Here is a 20,499-nt window from a genome sequence, read left to right as displayed (position 1 = left end):
CAATCATTGGACAAATATTTGATTACAACTAAAATAGGTGTGCATTCCCTACTTCTAATATGAGCTGACACAATGCCAGCAGGATGGGGGCCCCACCAGGGAAGAATTCTGCAAGGAGCAGAAGGAATGCCCTTCCCTTGTTGGTTCGCGGCAGCAGGCTGCAAACCAGGCAACAGGTGATCAGTCCGGGTCACACTGGATTTACTGTGAGAATGGCCTCCTGTATAGTGAGCCTAATGTTGCTAAGCCTGGGTCATCCCATGTGCTGGTGGTACTCCAGCGCTTCAGAGTCTTCCTACTGGGTCTGACTCATGATGTGCCTTTCGGAGGGCAATTGGGGCAAGGCAAGACCTTTGAAAGGATTGTCACCAACTTTTTCGAGCCCCAAATGTGCAAGACCTCTGACACATATTGTAGGTCTTGCCAGATTTGCCAGGCAAGTGGTTTCTTACATGTAGGTCACCGCTAAGGTAGACCCAAGGTACCCCTGTGGGCACGGTGCAGTGTATGTGAGAGGTATGATATGCCCTGGAGAGTGTGGCATTTCCTAATAGTGAAATAATGCCAATTTCCTTTTTCACTATTGAAAGGATATCTGTCCCATAGGACAGAATGGAAGTTCATTTATAACATCTTATAAATATATCTTCGCACTGGGACAAGAAAGGAAGCTAATGTTTAGTATGCCTGAACTCATCTTTTAGTAAGGATGATTTTGTCATTCTGTGCTTGAAAATACCACTTTTAGAAAGTATGTATTTCCTTGCTCAGTCATCCAGTATGCCTCTGCTGAGGTTGTGTATTGACTGTCTGGCTTTGGAGTGACAGGGGCTGGGATATGCATTCTATTCAGACAGCCACTTGGGGGGGTTAGGTGTGTCCTGTATTTCCAGGGTGAGTCAGGGCTGGGCTGAATAGACCTTGGCTGCATTCAGAGTAGAGGGAGGAGATATCTTTCATACCTAAATGGACCTGGTCTGCCTTGGACAATGCTGTGTCCACCTCCTGCCAGGAAGCTGCACCAGAGAGGGCAGAACTGGTATTGGGTGGGAAAAGAGTTGCTTTGCCTCAACAGAACAAATGAGTTTGTGCTATAAAGTGTGGGGCCCAGACCCCTCAACTTTAGACTACTTCTGGGATTCAAGAGGTACCTTTGCCAAGGAGAAGAGCTAGGGAAACTGAGGAGAAGTACTGCCCATTTGCTGTGTGCTGTCTGGAGTTTGCCTGCAGCCGCTGTTTCTCCCACGGAAAGGATACATACTTTGCTATGTGCTGTGTGCCCTGTTTGAGGAAGATCTCCAAGGGCTTGAAGTAGCGCTTGCTTCCTGTTGAAGTCTCAGGGATACAATGACTTCCCTCCCAGCTCCCCTGAACTTCCTTGCTGGGAGGTCGGACCTGCCAAGAGGTGCCTGGTGATGTTCTGGGCCTCTGGAGGTTGTTCCTGCTATTGGGAGTTTAACAGCAATGCAACTAAGAAAAGTGTCCCTCCCAATAAAGGCACATCCTCTGAAATCACTGAACACAAAATGTGAATTAGTCCTGCCAACTATTTATTTAGGATTCCCCCATGTAGTCTCTATTCTAAATCCAGATTCCTCTTCAGCATTTGAGTCAAAATAACCCATCAGCAATAATATTTATCTTCAAAAAATGACAGTCCAAGTCACCCAAACATTTCACTCAGCATATCAGACATTTATCAATCAATCAATCAGGGGTTTATAAAGCGCGCTACTCCTCTGTGAGGGTCGCAAGGCGCTGGGGGTTGGGGGGAAGCGGGGGTAGGCCGTTCCGGATCAGTCAAAGAGCAAGGTCTTGAGGTCCTTCGTGAAGATGTGCAGGTTAGGGGAGCATCTGATGCTGACCTGGAGCTCGTTCCAGGTTTTGGCTGTGATGTAGGAGAAGGCCCTTCCTCCTGTTCTGCTTCTGCGGATGTGTGGTGTCTCTGCTAGTGCGAGGTTATTGGATTGGAGAGTTCTTTTGGGCCACTTTTGGTAAGCTGAACTGGTGCTGCAGGAAGAACCGCATGGAAACAGACTCTATTGTTGAGATATTTGGGTCCGATGTTGTGGAGGGATTTGTAGGAGTGGAAGAGAAGCTTGTAGGTTATTCTCTTCTCGACCGGGAGCCAGTGTAGGTCTTGAAGGTGTTGCGTCATGCGTTCGTGCCGTGGGGTCCCCAGGACGAGTCTGGCCGCGTCATTCTGGATGGTTTGGGGCTTGTGTAGAAGGGTCCTGTTGATGCCGGCATATAGGGCGTTTCCGTAGTCCAGTCTGCTGGTTATAAGTGCGTGGGTAACGTTTTTTCTGTGTTCGGGGGGATCCATTTGAAAGTCTTTTGAAGGATGCGGAGGCAATTGAAGCTGGTAGAGGCGACGGCGTTGATCTGGCGTGTCATGGTGAGAGAGGAGTCAAGGATGATGCCATAGTTCCAAGCATGGTCTGTCGGGGAGGGAGGACTCCCGAGGGTGGAGGGCCACCATGTGTCGCCCCAGGCGGCGGTCGAGGGTCTCAGGGTTAAGGACCTCAGTTTTCTCAGTGTTGAGCTTCAGGCAGCTGTCCTTCTTCCATGCCGCGACGTCCCTCATTCCTTCCTGGAGGCTGAGCCTGGTGTTCTCGGGATCCTTCGTGAGGGAGAGGATAAGTTGGGTGTCATCGGCGTAAGATACTATGTTGAGCCCATGCTGTATGACGATGGTGGCGAGGGGGGCCATGTAGATGTCAAAGAGTGTGTGGCTGAGCGATGATCCCTGTGGTGCTCCGCAGTTGATCTCTGTGGGTTCGGAGATGAAAGGGGGGAGTCTGATCCTCTGGGCTTTGCCGGAGAGAAAGGAGCGGATCCAGTTGAGGGTGGTTCCTTGTATCCCGGCGTTGTGCAGTCTGGCTGTGATGTGAGACGGTGTTGAAGGCAGCAGAGAGGTCTAGTAGGATGAGGGATGCGGTGTGTCCCTGGTCGAGTAGCAAGCGGATGTCGTCAGTGGCGGCGAGGAGGGAGGTCTCGGTGCTGTGGTTGCTGCAGATTCCGGATTGGGAGGTCTCAAGGATGGAGTGCTCTTCGATAAATGCGGTCATCTGGCCATTTACGACTCTTTTGGCGATTTTGGCGGCCAACGGGAGCGGAGAGATGGGCTGTTAGTTCTTTAAGTCTGTAGGGTCGACAGTGGGATTCTTAAAGAGGGGCTTAACTTCTGCCTGCTTCCAGTCATCAGGAAAGGTGCCAGATTGGAGAGAGGGGTTGATGGTCCATCCTAATTTGAGGGCGATGACGGTGGAGGCCTTCTGGTTGATGTTAGGTGGGCAGGGGTCAGGGGCTCCTGATCGGGTTTTTATCATGGTCATGGTGATGAGTTCCACTGTGGCGGGGTCCAGGTGGTGATGGTCGGCTGGTGGTCAGTGGAGAGGGAAGGGGTGGTGAACGGCATCTGTTCGCTGAAGTGGTTGTAGAGGGTCTTGATCTTCTGATGGAAGTAAGTGCTGAGCTTGTTGCAGAGATCCTGGGATAGTGTGATGTCCGTGTCCTCGCTGGGGGGCTTGGTGAATTGCTGTATGACATTGAAGAGTTCTCTGGCGTACGTTGCGTTGGTGTGGAGTTTGTTCTTGATGAAGGTCCGTTGGGTGTCCCCTATGAGCTGGTGGTAGAGCTTCAGGGTGCTCTTATGGATGTTTAATTTTTTGCGTTGTTTTTCGACTACGCCATATTTACTCGAGGAGTCTGTGGGTGCACCTGGCGACTTGGAGTTCGGTGGTGTAACAGGTGGCCGTCAGGGGGCGTAGTTTAGCAGGGTTGCGGAGGGGGGCGATCTTGTCGGCGCATCTGGAGATCCTTCGATGGAGTTTTTTCGCTGCAGAATTGGAATTTGTCGTGGTGGAGGGGGGTCTTGTAGAGGGTGTAGTTGAGGTGCTGCTCTGTGATTTTGCTCCAGTTCCTTCGTGGCAGGTGTGGGGCCGGTTTGGGTGCGGTGGTGGTGTTGAAGGTGAAATTTACGCAGTGGTGGTTGGTCCAGGGGGGCTGCGGTGTGTGGCTGAAGTGGACGTTTAACCCTCCTGCGAAGATGGGGTTGAGGGTGTGTGCTGCTCTGTGTGTAGATGTGTTGATGAGCAGCTTCAGTCTGAGGTTGGAGAGGTTGTTGAGGAGGGTGGGGGAGTCGGGGTCGCTGCGGTTGTCGAGATGGAAATTACGATCTCCAAGTAGGATGTAGTCCTTGGAGGTGATAGCATGGGGTTCGACGAGGTTGGTGATGGCTGTTGTGGCAGGGGTGCGGCGTCCCATGTGTCTGTAGGCAAGGGTGTCGGGGAGCGTGGTCCTGGGGAAGGTCTGGATCTGGAAGTGGAGGTGTTCTTTGTTGGAGTGGGGTCACTCGTGCTGGAGGTGGCGAGTCGGAGGGAGGTCTTGTGTGCGATGGCGAGTCCTCCTCCTGGGCAGAGTATGGGCGGTCCTTCCTCTTGAACTTATACCCGTCGGGGATAGCAGTGGCGATGTCGAGCCGGAGGTGGCGTTGGTCCAGGTTTCCGTGAAGAAGGTGACATCGGGCGCGAGGGTGTCGATCAGGTCCCAGATCTCTACGGCGTGTCTGTGGAAGGAGCGCACGTTGAGGAGGATGCACGTTAGGCCTTCTGTGTCCGTGAGCCTGCGGCGGACGTGGGGCGCTGCAGATGGTGAAGGAGCGATTTAATACCTATATCCAACATTCTATTAACTGACTTGTGCATTTATTTATTATGATGTGTTATCACCCTTCACCTTGTAGTCATGTCATTGCATACTTTCTTTGGCTCCTTCCTTGCCCACTGGCACAAACTTTTCATCATTCACATGACTAATTTATCCACGATTTCAGTATTAAACTTAAAGTACTGCCAGCCTATGTATTCTGTATTCAGGATAAGTATCCTCGTCTCTATAGCATGGTTGCCTATAACAATTTTGTTCATGTAGAAAGTACAAGTAACATATGTGTAACATTCAATGTTTACTGTCCGTGTCAAAAGCTTTGATCAGCGGTGCTGGACATCTTTAAACTGATGGCGAGATTATGATTTCATAAAGCCGGGTGTGCACGGCTGCAGTCTTGGCATAATACCTTTGTTATTTCTCTACTGAGAAGCATAAAAGAAACTCTTCTTAAGTACTACCATACACATGTAAAATGAAGAATGACACTGTCTACTTTATATACGGGATAAAGTACCTCCTGTCGTACATTATAAAGATTTTGCAATCCCTGAGGAGTTTTAACTCATATAGAGGAATGAGGACGAAGGCCGAGTTCCTTTATAAGTTTATCGAATTCTGAGATGACTGGCAATATCCTTTTCATGTGCAACATGGGGTACTTTATCCCATATGATGACGCATGGTCACAACATAATTTTCCCCAAACCCACTTTAAAAGCTTGGTGGGTAGGTCTGTCATATGAAAGAGCAATCATGTTTTCAAACATGAAGAATCAAATAAAATCAGTGGTGCCAAACACATCTTAAACCTGTTAGATATTTGTTGTAAACAGATAATGGAAACAGCTCAACACAAGTCTTTTTTTATTTTTTATAAAGCTGCAGTAGGGAATGTGTAGAAACATGCAGACACATATTCTAGCTTTCCTCTATCTAAGGAGCACAATAAATAAACTGTCTACTTGCCATTATAAACAGAGCAAAAGAAATAAACGCAGCATTCTGTTTTCAGTGCTTTAATTTGAACAGCTGCTTCAATTCTGCTCTGTGACCTGACCTGCCTTTGACCTGGCTGCTGGCTATGGCAGCAGGCATTGCGATGTTAAAACTCGACTGCAATGACCTAGAATAGGCGAGTTCTGGCATCTTTTCCTCATAATTGGCGACTAGTTGCCGATTATATAGAACTTAGAGTCATTCATTTATAATGGAATTACAGAATCCTATGTATTATAATAGATAGAAATTGTAGGTTATTTTTGTTCCATAATTTTGATAGTTTGTGCTCGCGTGAGTCAACAGATGACGCGATGCAGCAAGCTTACCTTCAGTTCCTGCGTCCTATTCTCGAAACCGCTCAGTATTTTGTAGGGTGGTGGCAACGGGCCAGTGAAATTGACGCTCGTGGCCATCTGGTAAAGGCGAGCCAAGTCGTCGAGAAGGAGTCCTGTGCATTCATCATCGCAGACTGTAGAAAGGGAAGACGAGGAAATTTATTTCTGTTTCAAGCAGATGTTCGACATTTCATTTCCGAGAAGTGGCAAGCCCATGACTGATATAAGACGTCACAACCAGTGTTAACAAATCAACACTGCAAATGCATGACACAAAGTAATTAGGAAAGCAAAGGTGCAAAGAGCGACGCCATCTTAGGCTCACATTCACCGACCTGAGTCTGTCCCTTGGTGGCAATTCAATGTATAATTTAGAAAAGGTTTTGCACCCATAGTGTTGCTCAGCCCCAGATCACTCTACATATTTCACAGTGGTCTTGTTCCAGAAAATGGCAAAGAATAAATAACACAGATGTCACAGGTCATTTTTTTAATCCATACTTTGTTCTCAAGTTGTTATTAGAGTTATAGAGGGGCATATTATCAAGGGATTTATCTCTGCTTTTTTGTCTTTAAAAGCCAAGAAAGCGGAGATAAAATTATCTCCCTATTACCTAGCTGTCGCTAACACCAGTTAATAATCGCTATTGCTTGGTAATATGCCCCATAGTTCCCTGTGCGAAGAATCAACCACAGGCATATTTCATTGCAAGCAAAAAGCAAAACATTCCAGAGAGCAGGGAAGAGATGGAGTATAATAAATGTAAGAGTTTTTTTTAGATTTCCAAAAAATAGTACAACTTCGTCCCAAGGTGGTCATACTATCGAATAAATCTTTCTTTAGGATAAAGGCAGTCAGTGTTATATTTTTCCAACTGGCATATTGTGATATTAAGTCTACTTCGCTGATGTAACGCACTAAAACAATTGTACATGCCTTAGATAGTGTGGTATTTCTGCGATGCGCTCTAGCCCCAACTGCACAGCCCCAATATTTGTTGTTTTATTTTTTTTTCTCACGGAAAATAGCATTGTAATGGTTGCTGCCAACTAAAAGTGTGTGAGTGCATTCAATGTGCTCACTTCCAAGAAGCTCAAAATATTGGTTCTGGTGATTTGTTTGAGCATTAACTTCTTGTGAATAGATTGCAGGTTGGTGGTGTTGCCTGTACCGTCTTGGTAAATGTTTCTGCTGTTCTGTACAACGTACTGAATCCTATTTTAGATTCTTATCATTATCTTGAATTCTCATTGAAGTGACTTGCCATTCTCCAGGTCTTCAAACAGCCTCAATTTCAACCTTTATCAAATGTAAACCACCGATCAGCTCCAAAAAAGGGTAAAACATTATTCTTTCAGATACGCGAAATACACACTTTTGGATTGATAATCAAGAGTTCGCATTCGTAAAGTCAGTGCAACTAACTTTTGTGAATACAAAGTCAGAATGATTTGTAGTGTCTTATAATAGTCTGCTGCTGAGAGCTATGCTGGCCCTATAGGTCCTCTATCCGCATTCTAGGCCAATGAAGGGAAGGTGGTAATGCTTTTAGAGAGTTCCATCCACTGAGGGTACAATATTCTAAATTAAACTGGCCCCTTGAGGTGTGAAAAGGTTTACATATGGGAAAGTTTGCCCTCGACAAAGGCACCCCAAAACTCCTGACTTTGCAAGTCACCTGGCCTTTGAGAGACAGAACATTCGGCAACTGGAAAAGTACATTTGACATATGGCAGGAGTTGAGGAAACTAGGGCAGTTAGTACAAGGACAGTCGTGGGCCTACACTCTGGGTATAGTGTAGGAGTGGGGGAGTTTACTGAGAGGAACTTGGCAATGAAGTAAGCATGATGCATGGAGGACACATGGATCAGGGCTCAGGTTCTGGATAGTCAATTTATTGTATTGTAATTGCATTTATATAGCGCTTACTACCCCTGACGAGGCGTCAAAACGCTTTTTCGGCGAGTAGCACGCTACTCCGGGACCCATAGAGGATTAGTGTTGAATTAGTATAGTGAAACATGCAAGTAACATTTTAAGTGGTGTGATGGGATCGCATCTTCTACAGGGGACTTTGCGAGGAGTAGGAAATCAACCCACTGCCTCTCAAGGCGACTGCAATAGTTTATTACGGCTGCTGTAAAGGGTCATAAAGTGCCTTTTTTTTTACAACTTTGGAAGCTTTACAAGCCTTGTAAAAATGTAAAATAAAAGTAGGTGACTTTGACAGGCGCATTGGTCTAAAAAGGTTCCAGCTCACGTCTCGTGGAATGACTTAGCCGGGCTGTTGCAGCTTTCAGGACACACATGATTCTTTAAGTAGTGTGTGCTGGGCAGCGCAGAAAAGGGACTCTACGGCAGCCGCGTGCAAAATATTTTGCAGGTTACCCAGAGCATTAAGTGCATAAAAAAGTATGAGAACTGTGATCCTGAGTGTAATGGGGAGGGGTTAGGGAACAATATATTCTTCAACTATTTTGTTTGCCTTTCATCTTCAGGTAAAGACATACAAAAAATAACACACACCTCCACTGAATAATAATGCAAGTTAAATAGTCGGTGGAAAATGCATTCTTTCATGTAATGGAAGCTCAGATGGTTAATGCCATCACTGTTGATGTCTGTGTGTGTAACCAGACTATCACAGAACTGAAGCGTGGGGGGTGCGCTGGGGAGTAGTGCCATATGTATTTATAATGCTATTAAGTCCAAGACTGCAACTGAAAGCATATGGCTATGCAAGTCATTATTTTGAAATTGTATTGCACATACGATGGGCTGCTGCATCCAAAAGAGGTTTACAGGTAGAGGAAGCTTTGTTTATGCTTTCATTGCTTCTTGTGAATCAATATGGTGCGATCTATGCCTAATCAGCCCACTTGCAAGGTGCCCGATGAAATGGGCCCCGATTAAGGACTGTGTAGAGTGAAATTCCAGTCTTACAATTGTTAGAGATCCAGAGTTCCTGAATGCTGATTCACTGGGTGTGAGAACAACAAATCGGATTTTACCGGGTGGAAATTCCAGCAGGTAAAATCTCTGTGACTGCACAGCAGGCTGGCTCATTTCATTGACCCCTGCCCCAACCCCACACAAGACACAGGGGTAGCATTACAAGCCACCTCCTGCCAGCCAACATTCTTCACTCCTCCCTTCACCCTCCTCTCCCTCTCCATCCGTCCCTGCCCTACAACATACTTTTACCAGAGTCCCCACACACTTTTACCAACTGCTCAAAGCACGCGTAAATGTGTGTGTGAAACCCTACTGGAAAGTGAGGTGCATGTGGAATGCCATAGGGTAAATCTGGGTCCATTCTTTGTGGTTTAACTCACAATTTCCAGCACTCATGAGTTTTTACTGCATAGTGCTGATAATTATTGATGTGTACTTTGCTCCCTGTCAGTACTGTTCAACTTGTAATCAGGGCCATGATGAGCTCTTTATAGTGCCTGGGAATAGTTCCGCAGGAATTAAAGCCCAGTTATCACATCTAACTACCTCTACAAATACAGAGGAGAGCCTGTTTCTTTCTGGATCCCAAGTATTTTCTGCCTTCATCAAAGTGTATCGTGGGTGCTGTAGACCTAGTTGTACAGTGAAACCCGTATGGCGTTGTCATTCTAAAGAGGATGAGTTATTTGGTAACTAACCAAATCCCTGAGTTTTTCCCTACTAATGTTAGATGGCTTCATCTCTGTGCACTTTTTTGTTCTGTATTCGTTGTGGTTCAAACTGTATAAACACGACCATTCCATAGTTAGCAGGTATTGACTGTTCTGCTGCGTCTATACTCACACTTCTCTTCTATACCCATGAGTAAGAGCTACATGCTTGCTTATGATCCAGTTTCAGCAGTTCCAAGCATACTCACATTATTTATTATTTATTTATTAAAAAGTTTTGTATAGCGCTAGCTGGACCCGAAGGTATCAGAGCGCTTCACACCAGGTACAAGAGTGAGCCTTAACGGCGATGGAAGATTGATATCTGGACAACTCAGGGGATTTCAAATAACAAAATACATACAGATCGTAATGATTACACGGGATGGTGGTAATATGAGCATCCCTTACAGTTCAGGTGGCTTCCAGAAGAGGGCTTTGAGTAAAGTCTTGAATTTTAGGAAGTGGGCGGTCATTCTGATGTGAGGAGGGATGGCATTCCAAATCCTGGGTGCATTGCCTGCAAAGCATTTACTTAAAGTTTTGCGTTTCCGCGGTTTCAATGGAATGAGAAGAAGTGTGTTGGAACTTCTGAGGGTCCTGGACTGGCCAGCCCTTTTGAGTTTCGCAGCCAAGTATTCCGGTTTGCCTGTGTGGAGGGCTTTGTGTGTAAGGCATGCTGTTCGAAAGTTGGCTCGTTGTTCAATAGGGAGCCATTTCAGGTCTTTGAGAGCGGCGGAAATGTGTTTGAATTTCTTGGTTCCTGTGACCATTCTGGCTGTGGCATTGAGGGTGGTTTTCAAGGGTCCTAGGTGAGATTTGGCTAAGCCGGTCAGGGCTGCGATTCCATAGTCAATTCTGGAGAGCACCAATGCTTGAGTGGCCTGTTGAAGGTCCTTGGGAGGAAGGAATGGTTTTATTTTGTAAAGAAGTTTCAGATTGAGGAAATCGCTTTTGGCGGAGTTAGCGATGTGTTTTTTCATGTTTAGTTTGGGGTCTAAGGTGATACCTAGGGATTTGACTGAGTCTTTTGGCTCGAGGGTGCCATTGAGGGAGTCAATGGCTTTGAGCCATTCTTCAATTTGGGGGTTTTCGTCTCTGTTGGAGATGAGTAGAACTTCAGTTTTTTCTTGATTAAGCTTTAAGTGGTTTTGTGAGAGCCATTGTTGCACGACTTTGAGCGTGTCGTTGAGTTTGAGAATGTCATCCATACAGGTGGTTTCCAGGTAGAGTTGTGTGTCATCAGCGTAGAGGTGGAAGAGGATGTTGGAATTCCTGAGTATTGTGGTAAGGGGTTCCATGTAGATATTGAAGAGTTGAGGGGAGAGAACTGACCCTTGAGGGACTCCTCTGCTGACGGGTAGGGGGTCGGATTCAAAGCTTTTGATTTTTACTCTTTGGGAGCGATTGTGTAGAAAGGAGGAGAACCAGTTCAGAACCGTCAATTCCAAGCCTGCTCTTTCTTGAAGGACTTTTAAGAGCAGCGAGTGATCGACAGTATCGAATGCGGCCGAGAGGTCAAGAAGAATGAGAAGGCAGCATTGGTCGGAGTCAAGTGATTTGTGTAAATCGTCTATGACATTAAGGATGGCAGTTTCAGTGCTGCATCCTTTTCTGAAACCCGATTGGTGAGGGTCAAGGAGCTTGATGTTCTCGAAGTGTTGGGTTAGCTGTGGGAGAACACATTTTTCTAGTGTTTTGGATAACAGAGGGAGGTTTGACACGGGTCTGAAGTTGTTCATGTCTTCTGTGTCCAACCCTGTTTTTTTTAGTAGCGGCGTGACTTGGCCGACCTTGAGGCAGTCTGGGATAATTCCCGTGCTCAGCGAGCTGTTGATGATTTTGCACCAAATTGGGGCTAGGGTGTGTTTCAGAACTTTGGTCAGGTTTATAGGAAGCTGATCCAGGGAGTGGGATGACGGTTTGGGTTGGAGATCAGGGTGACGATCTCTGTTTCCTGAATCGGCGTGAAGACGGACCATTGGGTGGGTGGGATCAATAAGGTGCTGTCAGACAGTTCTGGGGTATTGGTCTCTCTTGGAAAAGAAGGGTTTGTGCTAAGAGAAAGGTCAATCTTGATGATTTTTTGTTAAAAAAGTTGGAGAAGTTGTCGCATTGGTTTTTAGAGGACACTGAAACGGATTTGATGGGTTTGGATGTTTGACTTCTGATGATGTTGAAGAGCTCTTTGGGGCGGTTTTTAGCGTTTTCAAGAGCGGAGCATAAGAAGGAAGATTTTTTGTCCTTGATGAGATTGTTGTAGTTTCTGCGTGCCGACTTGAGTTGTTCGCGGTGAAGAGAGGATGGGTTGGACCTCCAGATTCTTTCAAGGGATCTGAAAAGTCTTCTTTCGTCATTTATGTCCGTGGTGAACCATGATCTCGATGGAATGTTTCTTTTATCTTTTAGTTTCAGGGGCGCCAGGCGGTCGAGGGTGGTCGTCATGTTAGAGTAGTAGAGAGAGGTGAGGTCAGTGGTTGAGAGGTGCTCCGTTGAGTTCGGGAGGAGAGTGCTTAGTTCATCTTCTAGGATGGTCTGAGGGACTTGGGCAATATTCCTTATCCATTTGGGAGGAGCTTGTTTTTTGAGTCGAGATGGCGTTGGTTGGTTGATGCGGAAAAGAATTAAGTGGTGGTCTGACCAGTCGACTGGAATGATGTAGTCGATGGTGATTGTGTGATTGTCTGCAATGATTGCGTCGAGTATCGCTCCTCTGTAGTGGGTTTCTTCAGAGCAGTGTTGTGTCAGGTCATTTTCTATCAGAAGGTTGTTGATGGATTGTATGAGCGGGTTATTAGTGTCGTTCCATCTAATGTTGAGATCGTCCAGGATTATGTTATTGGCGTTGTTGAGCGCGCATAGGGTGATTAGGTCAGATAGTTGCATTTCGAATTCCTTTGAGTTGCCTGGAGGGTGATGGAGGAGATGGCAAAGTGTTGAGCTCTTTACGTCGGATTTGATGCTGATAGAGATGCATTCGAAGGAGCTGTATAGGTAGGGTGCGCTTTCCGTGATGTCGAGGTTGGTCTTGTGAATGATAGCTACACCTCCACCTCTCTGCTTATGTCGGTCTTTGTGGGTGATTGAAAATCCTGGTGGAACAAGCATGTCCATGATGGGGGCTGACAGGGAGTTGAGCCAGGTTTCTGTGATGAAGGCTACATCGATATCGTGTGAGAGGATAGATTCTGCTAATTCAGTTGCGTGTTTGGAGGCGGATCTGCTGTTAATGAGCATACATCTGATGTTTGGATGTTCAACGGGTGGCGCCTTGTTAGGTTGGGCTCTGGTCAGAGAGGTTAGGTGTGTCGGGGGTCTAGGGAGTCTGATGGGAGGATGTTCCCTGCCCACTCCTGTAATAACTTGGATAGAGGATTTGGGTGATGAGAATAGTCTGATGGGAGGATGTTCCCTGCCCACTCCTGTAATAACTTGGATGGAGGATTTGGTTGATGAGAATAGTCTGGGGACCAGTGTCAGCGTGGGAGGGGACCCTCTCTGTGTCTGCTGAGAGGTGCTCAAGTTAGGGGTCGTGAGGTGGGCGTAGGAGGAGGCGAGAGTGGTCACTTCCTGAGTGGAGAGGGAGGGTTTTGCTCTACTCGTTCTGTCTGTTCGCTTCTCTGCCTCTGGTAAAGTGACATGTGGGAGCGATCTGGTGGAGGCGAGGGTCGGAGTAGGAGGAGGAGATTTGGGCAGACTGGGAAGGGCAGGGGTAAGGTGGTGTGCGGGGTGTAGGGTGGGCACTTCGATTTCGGTTAGGGAAGAAAGGGTATCATTCATGCCTCAGATCAGCTTTTCGAGCTGAGCTTCCAGAAGGGAGAGGCGTTGCGATATATTGATAGAGTGAGTAGAAGGGGGAAGGAGGGTGGTGTTCTGTGTTGGGGGTGTGAGTGCGCATGGGGCGGTATGGCTGTTAAAGAACGGGGGGCGTGGGAGAATAGGAGTCGGCTCAGCATGAGGGATTTGTGCGGGTGAGTCCTTTGAGAGGAAGATGTTAAGGGGGGTAGAGGTGGGAGGAGGCATTCTTTCTAGTTGGGAGGAGGTTTGCGGTGTGGGGGATTGGGAGAGTGGGCCAAGGAGCCATTGGGGATGGGACATATCAAAACAATTCAAACATAGGAGAGACCACACTCAGGCAGTTTTCCCATCAGTTAGAATTGAATGATTGACCAACTTATCTCAATCATTTTTTTTATCAAAGTCATGCAGATGCATAGCAACAAAAAGTATTATTAACATAACTCTGTCCCTAGTATATGACATCCAAAACTGCCCATATATGCCAAACAACACATAAGCACTGTTCCATCTTTGCCACTCCATGGAGTGCGACCCCACACAAATGAGGTTTGGTGCCTGATTAGGAGTATGAAGCACTGTATAAATATTTCATATAATACAACATACTCAAACCCTACAGCACCGCGAGGACCTACTAATGGCAAATCTCTATAGAAGGAACCTATCCCTGCCTTCTTTCAAGTACAGACATTAGTTAGACCCTGATTCGAAGTTTAAAGTTCTGGTTGATGTGCAAATGTATGTTTCCAGACACATCAGGATTCTGAGTTGTGCAACAATTAAGAAATTTCAATTTACTCCTTACAGATTACACCAGGAAACGCTTAAGGAATTCTATCAGGATACAATGATAATATATATATATATATACATACATATATATGTGTGTGTATATATATATATATATATATATATATATATATATATATATATATATATATATATATATATATATATATATATATATATATATATATATATATATATATATATATATATATATATAACTGGTGTAGCAAACAGATTCCACATTAGGCTTAATTCGCAGGTGGGGACTCAGGAGAAGTTAATCATGTCACCCATTAAATACCCTGCACAAGGGTAGCATTATTTACCATGTGTACTAACTATCTCCTGCATTTCTATATAACATGAAGCCATTGCCTTACTCTCCAAATCGGTCTTTGTGCTTCTATCGTGGTGGTACATAGTTTACAGTGTATAAGTCTCAGTTTGGGAACAATAAACCCACCTAGTTTGCACACAACTTGTGATAAATATCCACCTCTGTCTTTGCCCTGACAATGCAATTACATTTTATAAACGGAAAAAGGAATTGTGTGTGTGTGTGTGTGTGTTGTGAGAGACTAATAGACACATTTATTCTGTCCATTGTCCTCCAACAACGAAGTCTGTCTGTGCTTTTGCACTATGATAACATAACACAGGGTACCCAAATAGACAATCAGGATAAAGATATAGACGATACACAAAGATAACCAGAAGTGCTTGTTATGGTAAATGCCCTTCCCGCTATAACCTTGTAGACCATGATTATGGATATATTTACAGGTGACTGTCTTATCCCCCCAAAGGCTTACCCGTGCTTAGACCTCTGTCGAAGCAGGGCCCTTTTGGACGGGGCTCCTAAGCCTCGAGACCCCCATTGCACTCTTCTCCCTCCTGTCACTCTCCCTTATTTTTCTCTGTAGCTCTTTTTTTCTGTCTCACAATCAAGTTTGTCTGTTTTGCCATCTCACTGTTTGTCAGTGCCAGTGTTTGTTTTTGGTTCTTTCTGCCGCTGTCTGTTTTTCCACTTAATTGTTTGTCTTTTCCTCTATTTGTTTTTGCCACTGTTCAGTCTGCCATTGTCAGTTTTGGCATGTCATTGCCACCTCTTTCTGATTGGTGCTCTTCTCTCTGTCCTTGTAATTTAATTGTCATCTTCTCTTTTTGTGCCTTTCTCTCTTTGTCCCACAGTTGTTTTTGACTCCGCGATTTTTCACTTCTTTTTTGCTATTTTCTTTCACCTTGTGTGCCATTTTCCATTCTTTCTACTCTCGCTTTCCCTGCCACTTCATATCTCCTGAATGCGCTCGTCCTGCTCCATGCCCATTTCCTACTCTCCTGCTTCCTGCTTCATATGCCCCTCCCAGCCCTGCCCACCTCCCTCTGCACTCCTCCTCCCTCCCAGGCCGATTTATTTGCAGCCACAATGTGGACGCACAGTTGGTGTGCCACAGGTGTGCCAAAGGCAAGACCAACTGCGTCTATCCATGTCTGGACCATACCCAGTCCCAGGACTGATGCACTGCACCTACCTACTGCTATGCCGCCACGTCCCTCCAGGCCCTCAGCCCGGGCCACCAATCACTGGTTTGCTGAAGCAGCGCACCACACAACATGGAAGGAGCATTAACCTGCACCTCCAGCAGGTTCTTATGAATGTGCCTCCACCAACACTCACTGCTCCCGCACCCAGAACCCCACCTGTCCACATGCACACCAACAAGCCACCGCCTACACACTGCTCCACACTAGCATGAATGCTAATCAACACTTGCCCACCTCAGCAAATACACCACAAAGATATGGGACCTGTTGCACAATCATATACCAGACCTGCTTTTCTCACAGAAATTCAGCTGAGCCCAGCTTCCACACAGGACATCCCTTCTGCGATCCTGGACGGTTACAAGATCACCAGACAGGACCATCAGCACAAGCCCAGAGAAAGAGTTGCCATTATGTTCAAGGACATTATCCGCTTCACCAACACCACAGACAGAGCAACCTATTACATGGAATACCTCAGTTTCAAGATACAATTCGCAACCATCTTTACCTTGTGTGGAATCCTCATATACAGACCACCAGGACCTTGTGCCAATTTCACTAGTGACATCACAGACTTTGTCATGTCCCTTATCATTGACTCCAGAGCCTTCATCCTCCCATGAGACATGAACTACCACTAGGAAGACTGCAGCAACCCCAACTCAATTGCTGGAAAATCTCAGGAACCTCTGTCCCGCCAGTCACCTCATCAGACCCATCCACACCGCAGGACACATCCTGGATTAAAATGTCTCCTCCTTTAATAAGGTCATGGTCGATAAACCATAAACTAACAGCTGGACGGACCATGCCCTCATCGACTTCAGCCTTCCTGTCCCGAGCTGCAGGAAAGTAGGATCTGCTTCTTATGGTTACCCCCACTTTTAGCTAGCTGTAATACTGTTTTTGACTAATCTGGATGGGATCCTGCTAATCAGGACCCCAGCCTATCTGCTTTCTCCCTTAAACTGTTATGATATGTACTAGATACACTCCAGATTGGATACTGGGGTACTCTTGTCAGTCCCTAGTATATGGTACACATGTACCCAGGTTGTAAGTACCCCAGAGGCCTCCCATAGGCTTCAGCATGTATTATGCCACCCATGAGAGGTCATGCAAAATGGAATTACAGGTCTGCCATTGCAGCCAATGTAAGCCGGTGCTTCCGCCACTTACGAAAGATATAGGTTTACTATATCCACAGTCACCCCTCTAGCAGGCCATTGACAATCCTGAAGGCAGGGTGCTGGGTTTTATGTGAGAGGGTGCCCCTGCATGAGCAGAACACCCCTGCAGTCTTCGGATACTATTCTCCTGTGTTGCCGGGGATGCAGCCAGACATATAGGTAGAGGTGCATTATATGCTTGCGTAAAATGCTATCTCGAAAACGGCTGCAACAAAACATGTTGTGCTTGGTATCAAACACCTTCGAATCATACCTCCACACCAGTAATCGGTGTGGAGGTATGATTTCACCCTTCTGAAGTGAGCTTCATGGGGTCCCAGGTCTTCCTGGTACCACCCTTCTCGACCCGGACAGCACAAAATAGTTGCTGCCAACCAGAGACACATTTCTGCCCTCCTGCTGCTGACCCAGGCTCGAGCAGGGGAAGGCAGAACAATAGGCATCCTGCCACAGGGAGGTGTGACGACCTCACAGACAGGATTTAGTGTATTGGGGCTGGGTAGGTGCACTTTCAAAGTGCCTGAAAGTCTGCACGAGGGACACATTTGGTGTCCCTGTGCATAGTCCAGCTCAAGCCAGCTCTGGGAGCCGTTGGCTCCCTCTCTATCACAAAACTGGACAAAGGACATGGGAGTAACCTCCCCAGTGTCCAAATCCTCCCCTGGGAGGGTCCCCTTAATCTGCCCAACCCTCTCCCATGGGTACAAAAGGGCTTCCCTGGCTGTAGGACCCTAGATTCAAAGTGGACAAGATTCTGATCAAGAAACAACTGACCTTCGACCGTCAGGACACTCTGGACTTTGCTGGATTTCGTTTGGGCCCAACTTCGTCTCCCACTCCGTCCAAAGCATTGTCTTTGCCTGTGCACCATACAGGCTCCATGCAGGACCTGTGAAGCATCAAGTACTACCAAAGACATCTCCCTTGGAGTGAAGGAGTCACTCCCCTGCAACCACAGGCACTGTAATGTAACTGACTGGTCTGCTGATCCTTAGCTCCTGCGGACAGCGAAGGCTCCAGCAAAACAGGAGGTGAGTTCCAAGTCTCCCACGGTCTGAGCTACCCTCTCACCAAGTTTGAGGTCAGAATCCCTCATGGGTGCTGCAATACCTGAACCCCTGTGCACTGAGTACTTTTGAAGCTGCATATGCTTGTTGGTCTTCCCAAAACAAGTGCACTGGACTCCGAGTAGGCCCAACCTCTGGCACCATTTCTACCAAAGAACCTTGGCCTCTTCTCACTGAGCGCTCCGTGGGCTGTTGCTTTGTAATTTTGCTTGAGGTCCCCTTGCGACTCTTGTGCCTTTGGCCGGTGGGTCCTCTTGAGGGACAACACTGATTTTCTTGGGCTCCCCTGGTTGCTCCGGGCTTGCCCTGACTTTCCTGTACTTGGTGAATCTCCTGGGCCTTGCTGGTCTGAACCATAACTCCTCTTGACCATCTTCATAGGTTGCCGCTCCCAACGCTTGTTGTTGCTCCAGCTGGACACCGCTCACTCAGCACTCGACATCCTTCGTAGGACAGCTCGTATCCGGCTCCTGGGCATTCTCAACGTCTCCTGGTCCCGATGGCTGCCGAGTCAAGAACCCTCTCTTCACACCTTAAGCACCCGACATTGGTGGGCATTCGTCTACTGAGCCCCTGGTCACTCCTGGGTGACCCAGACTCTGTCCCCTCTGCTTTCAGTGGAGAAGTGGTGGAGGCTGAAACAGCTTTAGCAACCATGTCGGGCAATTGGGGGCAGAAGCATATCTGATGAACTCTGCCCTCCTTAACAACAGGACCTGGGTGTTTATGTCAGAGATAAAGGAGTAGATGGATGAGCTGACAGGCGGGACTTAAATGTTATGTCTCTACAGTGTTATTCTCACCTGTCTTTATCTAACATAATATGCACGTATGAAACATTTCCTGGGATGCTATGCTTCTCCCTGTCCTCTAGTCTGTGTGATGAGATTTCAGTTAGAGATAGATTCAAAGGATATGCGCAGAGCTAAGTGATAACTGCCCCCCTTTCTCTGTCTCACATTGGGTTCTCTCTTTTGTTCATATGAAAAAGTGTGGGTTTTGGTGGCTTGGAGCTAGGGTAGCGGAGGAGCAAAGTGCCATTCTGACCAGTGGTGGACTGTTTTCCTTGCTGTTTAGGTTGGGGAGGCATGGGGGGGGACAGGGGTGTCAAAGAGAAGGGGTTAGTTTGATTAGGGTTTTTGGGGGCGCACTCCACAAAGGGAGGGAGGAAAGTTTAATAAGTCAATTGGGTATTTCTCTTGTCTGCAGGGTGATCTAGTTTGGATGGAGGGTAAAGGAACTTTGAAGAAGTTGCTAGACAATCTAGGTTGCTCATATGGCCGGTACAACAAGATACCAATTGCCTCTGGTAACATCTGTGGGCTGAATGACAATGTCAAAAGGCACACTGTCCCAGAATATCTCACGCACTCTGGGTGGACATTGTGTGTCTGCAAGAAACACACATCAAGGGCTCAAGAAGAATGCTCCTAGAAACTCTAGTGTTTTGTTAGGGTAAGCACAACACAATGTAAGAACACTTGTGGAGTGGCTGTCCTAGTTCCACAAAATATCTGCAGAGTTAGACGATCTTCTTCTGACAAGTTTGGCAGATGGGTGATTGCTGAATGTCAATTTGCTAGGAGCTCAATCACACTTTGCACACTTTGTTCTATCTATGGCTCCGATCCTTCTTTGCTTGATTTTCTGAATAATTAGTTGGCAGTACGGCCCACACCAATGATAATGTGTGGTGATTTGAACATTAACTTGCCTTGTGGTTTATTTGAATTGCCAAACAATTGCTATATCAGCCGTAAGCCTGAGGTCTTTTGGGCGCTACAATATTTAATCCGGTTGGTGGATGTTTGGTATAAAAATAATCCACCTGACCCCGGTTATACAAACCAATGGTTTAAGTTGATGGAAGATATGGTCATCAACTTCATCTCGTCATCAGCTAAGGCCCAGTGAGGTCTTAAATTCCTGATGTTATCTAGGGAAAGGGCGGGTAGGCTGTTCCCAAATTCAAACATTATCAGTGGGCCACCGCCCCATAATACATGACATCTCTCATAGGCAGGAGTGAAGAAAGGAGCCGCTCAGGATGTAATATCCCCCTACATGAATTACTGCTTTGGGGAGGATGCTGAAGGCAGCTTTTTAAAGATTATCGAACCTAGGGCAATACGTACGAAATTTCCATTTTGCATTTCCTAAATAGCGAGTCCCAAGGAATTCCTATTTAGGAAATGCAAAATGGAATTTACACAAATCGAGATTTCCTAATAGCGATTTCTACAGAGTCACTATTTAGGAAATGCTAAACCATGCGTGCCTATGGGCCAAAGGCCCCCTTGATGCACCTCAAAACATGTTGTGCACATGTAAAGCACACAAATGTCCTAGAGGCAAGTGTACATTTTATGGCACTTTAAAAAAAAAAGCAATTGGGGGTGCTTTTTTTCAATTGCACATGGTTACCATTG

At 46.5% G+C, this 20,499-nt stretch overlaps 1 protein-coding gene across 7 annotated transcripts in view; it reads right to left on the bottom strand.

Annotated features, from left to right (window-relative positions):
* LAMA2 (laminin subunit alpha 2) overlaps window positions 1-20,499 on the bottom strand; it is a 3,430,794-nt gene that overhangs the window by 1,056,919 nt on the left and 2,353,376 nt on the right. For all 7 annotated transcript variants that reach the window (XM_078648920.1, XM_078648921.1, XM_078648915.1 and 4 more), the window contains one exon: window positions 6,000-6,142. In XM_078648920.1, the coding sequence (XP_078505046.1) occupies window positions 6,000-6,142 (143 nt within the window). The remainder of the gene's footprint in view (window positions 1-5,999; window positions 6,143-20,499) is intronic.

This window comes from Lissotriton helveticus, chromosome 6 (genome assembly GCF_964261635.1).
Source record: "Lissotriton helveticus chromosome 6, aLisHel1.1, whole genome shotgun sequence".
NCBI lineage: Eukaryota > Metazoa > Chordata > Amphibia > Caudata > Salamandridae > Lissotriton > Lissotriton helveticus.
Note: the sequence above shows the minus strand (reverse complement) of the source record. Positions and strands in the feature narration are given on the sequence as shown.